This window comes from Oncorhynchus mykiss, chromosome 13, assembly GCF_057628025.1.
Source record: "Oncorhynchus mykiss isolate SJ-2025 chromosome 13, ASM5762802v1, whole genome shotgun sequence".
Taxonomy (NCBI): Eukaryota; Metazoa; Chordata; class Actinopteri; order Salmoniformes; family Salmonidae; genus Oncorhynchus; species Oncorhynchus mykiss.
Window position 1 is genome coordinate 66,459,342 of NC_143034.1, and position 7,029 is coordinate 66,466,370.

At 47.9% G+C, this 7,029-nt stretch overlaps 1 protein-coding gene across 1 annotated transcript in view; it reads right to left on the reverse strand.

Moving 5' to 3' along the window:
* Positions 1-391: 391 nt before the first annotated feature.
* The window catches only part of LOC110486937 (putative G protein-coupled receptor 139), a 26,312-nt gene continuing 19,674 nt past the window's right edge, over positions 392-7,029 (reverse strand). The window contains exon 3 of the mRNA XM_090194474.1: positions 392-1,712. Within this exon, the coding sequence (XP_090050600.1) occupies positions 733-1,712 (980 nt within the window). The 3' untranslated portion in view covers positions 392-732. The remainder of the gene's footprint in view (positions 1,713-7,029) is intronic.

Sequence of the window (7,029 nt, forward strand, 5' to 3'; positions counted from 1 at the left end):
TCACCTCCTCCTCCCCATCCGTCGACAGCAGTATATCAGAGACAGTACCAAAAACGTCCCAATGTCAAAGCGAGGTTGATATGTCACAGAGGAATTCCTCAGTTGTCATTCTCCATTCCCATTTTCAAATGGCTGGCTATAAAACCCAGTAATAAGCAGCCGCCATGATGCTCGTTTATCAGTCCCTGATCACAGTCAAAGCTCATCGTCAGAAACTGTCGGAGCAGTAATACAGTCAAGAAGACAGGCAGTTATCCAGGCTGAATGATCAGTCTGTTAGATTGCTTTTCCGCATGAACGAGTGGAGAGATGGTTCTCAACACACTGTTGCTGGGTTGTGAGTTCTGTTCTGCTGTTTGTGCTCAGCAACATTCCTACTTGATTTCTCAACTTTTCTTCTTCTTCTTATTCTCAAACATTCTTTCTCTCACTTCAGATAGATAGATAGATTGTTGCGTATTCATACACCAACCACATATCTTTCTGTCTCCTCTTCTCAGACGCTCCTCTAACTCTTCTCTCCTCCACCTCTCCTCTCCACCACCTCTCCTCTCCTCTCCTCCATCTCCTCTCCTCCACCTCTCATCACCTCTCCTCTAACTCTCCTTTCCTCTCCTCCACCTTTCCAGCCCTCCACTCTAAATGTCTGTTGACATTTGAAAAGCTCAAAGAGTCCCAGAATCGGGTCATCATCAAGGTCGGTCGTCAGGGAAACCCTCCACACTTCCCTCCTCACGAGGAGATGCAGATGGGCTTGCCGTTCTTATCGTACTGGTATACCAGCATCTTGATGCAGTGGGAGTTAGCAGGGGAGATCCAGGGGCTACTGGTGATAGAGAAGTTGTGTCCAGCGTAGAACGGCGGCGGCTGCTTACGGCATCGGAACAACGTCCGGAGAACCGTGGCCGCCATGGTCCGGAAACGCTTGCTGATGAAACAGTAGAGAAAGAAGTTGACCCCGGTGTTTAGGAGAGCTAGCATGTTCGCCACATCGGTTAGGAGGTGCAGAAGGCGGGCGGGACCCGGGGACGCCGGCGGCGCCGTGTACAGGTGGTAAAGGATCACGACGGTGCGTGGTGCCCAGAGGACGGCAAACACGGAAGTGATGGCGAGTAGGATGGCGGTGGTCTTGCCCGTGGAGTAGCCGCGCAGGCGGAAGCAGCTGCGACGGCGCTGGAGCTTCCTGACGATCATTGCATTGAGGGAGAAGAAGACGGAGCAGGGGAGGAGATAGACAGTCGCACAGTGCACCCAGACCAGCACATGCTGCGCAGCACTACTACTACTCCCCCTTTCTCCACTTCCTGTACCACCTCCAGGTAAACCATGCCACAGCTCAGGCCACCAGTAGTAAGGCGCCGCAGACACCAAACACCCCATATAGACGCCCATGATGACCCGCCGTGTGCGGGCCGGGTAGGAAACGCTATGATACTTCAACGGGTGGCAGACTGCAATATAACGGTCAACGGTCAAGGGGACCGTGATCCAGATGGAGGTGTGGATGGAGGAGAACTCCAGGACCTGGACTGCCTTGTTGAGGGAGGGGGGAAGGGGCGCGCCCAAAATGAAGTCCTCCAATATGAAGTCGACGAAGACGATGAGCAGGAGGACCAGGATGTCAGCGGCGGCGAGCGCCAGAAGGTAGTTATAGGAGGACTTCTGACGCCGTAACACCAGCTGGGAGAGGATGATGACAGTGAGTATGTTGGCTGGATGAGGGGGAGGGGGAAGGTTATGAGGGTGACACAAGGGAATAGGTTTGGGAGATGAAGGAATAGGATGGGGAGGCACAGATTGGTGGTTTATGAAAGCAGAGAAGCGGAGAGGAGGAGAGTGGGCGGGAAATGTAATAGGTGAGAGTTGAGAAAGGAAGACGAGAGGGAGAGATAGAAAGCAGAGTGGAAACAAGTTGTTGCAACGAAAGAAAGGAACGGATGTGAGGGGGGAGAGTATGAGCCAAGGGTCAGATATATGGGGAGATGAATGGAGACAGAGACAGAGACAGAGATAGGAAGGAGAGGAAAGCGATGGGGAAATTAAATGAGAGGAAAAGCATGGAAGTGAAGAAAAAATAATGATGAGAGGTTGAAATTGAAAGTGGAATGAAAACGGGTTATGCCAAAGGAAAATGAAAGAGAGAGGAAGAGAGTTAGTTTTACTGGGGAGGTCATTGACAAGGAACAACACTCATTCAGCCAATCAGAAACAGCACACACTCTACCTATATAGAGCACACCCACACATGTACATGCACATGCACATGCACACACACACATGCACACGCACACACACACACACACACACACACACACACACGTCTACACAAAGTTGAATTTGTCTTCCATTTATTGGCATGAAGAGAACCAAATAACAACCCTTTACATAACCCTAACAAGTGTTGTGTTCGAGGCCACTTAAAGCGAGACTGGTTCAAGACCAAGACCGGAGCAAATCGAATCTGAGTCAAGACCAAAGAACGGAGGAAGGCGAGACCGAGTCAAGACTGAGATCTGGAGGGGGACAAGGGTTCCGTGACGAGTCAAGACGAGACCAGAAAAATGTCCAATTCAAGACAAATCACCACCATAAGAGTTCTAAATTAGTATTATAACGAAGGAACATTTGATTTACCCTTTCAAACTTTTTCAGCTAGTTGGCCGTCAAAATTGCACTGATAAATGATGGGGAATTGTAGCCTCCTCGTCCTTCTGCAGATTGCCTGCCAATGCATGCTTGTCCCAACCAAGCACTCAAGCTAACTGGCTAAAATTGGCTAGCTTGCGAGCTAGCTACTCCCAGACACAAATGAGAGAACACCTCACTTTGACAATTTTTCTCGCTGTAGCAGAGCTGGTTAGGCTGTTTACATGTCATCTAGAGTGTTACCTAGTCTAGTTCTTGAATAACTATGACCTTTTCCCCCTATATTTACTGACACTGGTCATATTCAGCAGGTGTTTCGGATTTTGCAAATTCATTAGTTGTTTTGCACTCAGACGTGAGTGTTCTGAAATCGGAGAAGATAGGTAGAGTGAATTTGCGACACAAAAGATATGCTAACTGTATAACAGTCGTTTAAGTTCTTGCTAGATAACCAAATGACACCTACATCTCTAGCTGTGTATAGCCACCAAAAAAAACGATATGAGGGGAAAAAGTCAGTCACACCCACTCTTCCAATGGCATAAAATGATATCCACCTAGCAGCTAACTAGTTAGCTAGTTATCTAGCTAACATTAGGCTCTGTGTTTTTAGCTACATAAATAGACACGCTAGCCTATTAGCCACGTTATGACTGACTTGTGATCATTGCCCTCGCTAGTTTGATTGTAATTGACATTTCCAGCCTTAGTTACATTCGTCGGTTTTTGTCCAGAATGTTGAGTCATTGAAACGGAAATCTTGAATGGAGGCAACAATGTAGCAGTCCAGCTGTGATTTACAACCTGATAGCAATATGTTTTGAACTACCAAGAAATGTATTGGTAAATTATATTAATTTGATATTTTTGACTGATATTATGATTGTCTGTTTGTTTCATTTCCGCAAAATAGTAAAAACGCTGCAAGTTCCACTTTGAACTTTAGATCACCGGTTACTTTGTTTGCTAAACGTGAAGTGTTTTTTGCAATGGGAATTAAAAGTTGTACATTTCGATTGGGAAATTGTTAATGGTTGTGATTTTGGACTGTTATGATTGGGCCCTACTGGCTCATTATGTCCTATTTTATGGACTGCTTATCCGTTAACATCATGCTGTGTGTGACTGCTGTCTTTCCATCAGCCCTATGCAGTGGTGTAGTGGTGATTTAACATCATGCTGTGTGTGACTGCTGTCTTTCCATCAGCCCTATGCAGTGGTGTAGGGGTGATTTAACATCATGCTGTGTGTGACTGCTGTCTTTCCATCAGCCCTATGCAGTGGTGTAGTGGTGATTTAACATCATGCTGTGTGTGACAGCTGTCTTTCCATCAGCCCTATGCAGTGGTGTAGTGGTGATTTAACATCATGCTGTGTGTGACTGCTGTCTTTCCATCAGCCCTATGCAGTGGTGTAGTGGTGATTTAACATCATGCTGTGTGTGACAGCTGTCTTTCCATCAGCCCTATGCAGTGGTGTAGGGGTGATTTAACATCATGCTGTGTGTGACTGCTGTCTTTCCATCAGCCCTATGCAGTGGTGTAGGGGTGATTTAACATCATGCTGTGTGTGACTGCTGTCTTTCCATCAGCCCTATGCAGTGGTGTAGTGGTGATTTAACATCATGCTGTGTGTGACAGCTGTCTTTCCATCAGCCCTATGCAGTGGTGTAGTGGTGATTTAACATCATGCTGTGTGTGACTGCTGTCTTTCCATCAGCCCTATGCAGTGGTGTAGTGGTGATTTAACATCATGCTGTGTGTGACAGCTGTCTTTCCATCAGCCCTATGCAGTGGTGTAGTGGTGATTTAACATCATGCTGTGTGTGACTGCTGTCTTTCCATCAGCCCTATGCAGTGGTGTAGTGGTGATTTAACATCATGCTGTGTGTGACTGCTGTCTTTCCATCAGCCCTATGCAGTGGTGTAGTGGTGATTTAACATCATGCTGTGTGTGACTGCTGTCTTTCCATCAGCCCTATGCAGTGGTGAAGTGGTGCTTGGAGAAGTGGGTATACTCTAATTCTGCCAAAAGGTTCGTCCCTCCAGCGAAGGAAAGGCACCTCTGTGAAAATCCCATGTTTTCCTAACAAAACATCTAAAAGAGAGTTTTCCTATAGATTTGTCAAATTGTCACTGTCAAAATCACACTTTTTTTTACAGAAAACAAAAACAAAAATGTGATGGTCTAAATATACAACAATGTTTAAACTACATCAATCTGATTGGATGGGCCTGTCAGGGCCTGGCTCCCTAGAGGGTGGGCCTGTCAGGGCCTGGCTCCCTAGAGGGTGGGCCTGTCAGGGCCTGGCTCCCTAGAGGGTGGGCCTGTCAGGGCCTGGCTCCCTAGAGGGTGGGCCTGTCAGGGCCTGGCTCCCTAGAGGGTGGGCCTGTCAGGGCCTGGCTCCCTAGAGGGTGGGCCTGTCAGGGCCTGGCTCCCTAGAGGGTGGGCCTGTCAGGGCCTGGCTCCCTAGAGGGTGGGCCTCTGTACACCCAGGCCGGTCCATGTCTACGCCCCTGATGCAAACAGCACATGATGAAAATTGCGCATTCAGAAATAGCCTACCAACCAACACTTTTTCAATACCTGGTTTGCATACCCATTGTTGCCTTAGTTAGCATATACTGGTAGATACCATGTTGAAACATCTGTCCTACTCTACCAGCTACCGATGTCATTCTTCTGTGAGCTGCTGCATGCCAAATCCAGTTGAGAGATGCACGCTCTTGCTGCCTGCAAATGATATTCCACTGAAACTAGGCTGTGTGCAGCACACATGTGAATATATTTCACGTCCTTTGCGATTGTGTAGGCTACTTTGTGCATGATTTCTCTATTGTACTACATAATTGATAAGTTGTATCAGTAGGGATTCAGAAGTGAGTATATGCTTCTGCCTGCGTATACCCTCCAGTACACCACTGGCCCTTTGTGTTTTACAAAAAGTGCTCTCCTACATAGGAGCTCTGGTGTTACAGTTGCTGTCCTGTCAGAACCACTAACCTGTCACACACTGAAGGCCTGTAGGTTCACCACAGTACTAACCTGTCAGACACTGAAGGCCTGTAGGTTCACCACAGTACTAACCTGTCAGACACTGAAGGCCTGTAGGTTCACCACAGTACTAACCTGTCACACACTGAAGGCCTGTAGGTTCACCACAGTACTAACCTGTCAGACACTGAAGGTCTGTAGGTTCACCACAGTACTAACCTGTCAGACACTGAAGGCCTGTAGGTTTACCACAGTACTAACCTGTCAGACACTGAAGGCCTGTAGGTTCACCACAGTACTAACCTGTCAGACACTGAAGGCCTGTAGGTTCACCAAAGTACTAACCTGTCTCACACTGAAGGCCTGTAGGTTCACCACAGTACTAACCTGTCAGACACTGAAGGCCTGTAGGTTCACCACAGTACTAACCTGTCACAAACTGAAGGCCTGTAGGTTCACCACTGAAGACCTATAGGTTCACCACAGTACTAACCTGTCTCACACTGAAGGCCTGTAGGTTCACCACAGTACTAACCTGTCACACACTGAAGGCCTGTAGGTTCACCACAGTACTAACCTGTCAGACACTGAAGGCCTGTAGGTTCACCACGACGGAAACAGGTCTATTATAGATATAAAGGCTGTTAAGATATTCATGTTTCAAGGAAGGAGTGTATATATTTGGCCTGGGGAAGTGGTTTAATGCGCTGACTGAATGGAAGCTGATAATTAGGAGTTTTTTACTCCGCTGGTCTCCGTTGGTCTCTGCTGGTCTCTGGGAGAAATGATGAGTCCTCACTCTCTGAGACTGAGTCAAGACCGAGTACAAATGTTTCCGGCACCAAGACAAGACCAAGACACTCAATATGTGGTCTCGAGACCGGACTACTACAATACTGACCCTAACCCCTTTCTAAAGACGAATCATTTGCTCAGTAGAATATTGCCTGTGACCATTTTTTCCTCTCCTCTCCTCTCCTCTCCTCTCCTCTCCTCTCCTCTCCTCTCCTCTCCTCTCCTCTCCTCTCCTCTCCTCTCCTCTCCTCTCCTCAACCTCTCCCTCCCTCTTCCCTTCCCCCTTCAACCTCATCCTTCGCTCCCTCCCTCCCTCCATCCCTTTCTCCCCGTATCCTTCCCCTCCTCCACCCTCCACCTGCTGCGTTGCAAGGTGGGACTTGCGGGTCCGTTAGTTAGCCCGATTAAATAATAATATACAGCGCCACAACAAAACCAGGGAACAATGACAGCGCACCGTCACGTCCTTGCTGAGTCGTTGAGGCTCCGGCTGGCCCAGATAAACAGTCCAAGGACACCACCCTCTCTCTCCCTCTGTATTTTCCTCCCCCACTTGATTCTTCCTCCTCTCCTCACACCTTCACTCTTTCTTTT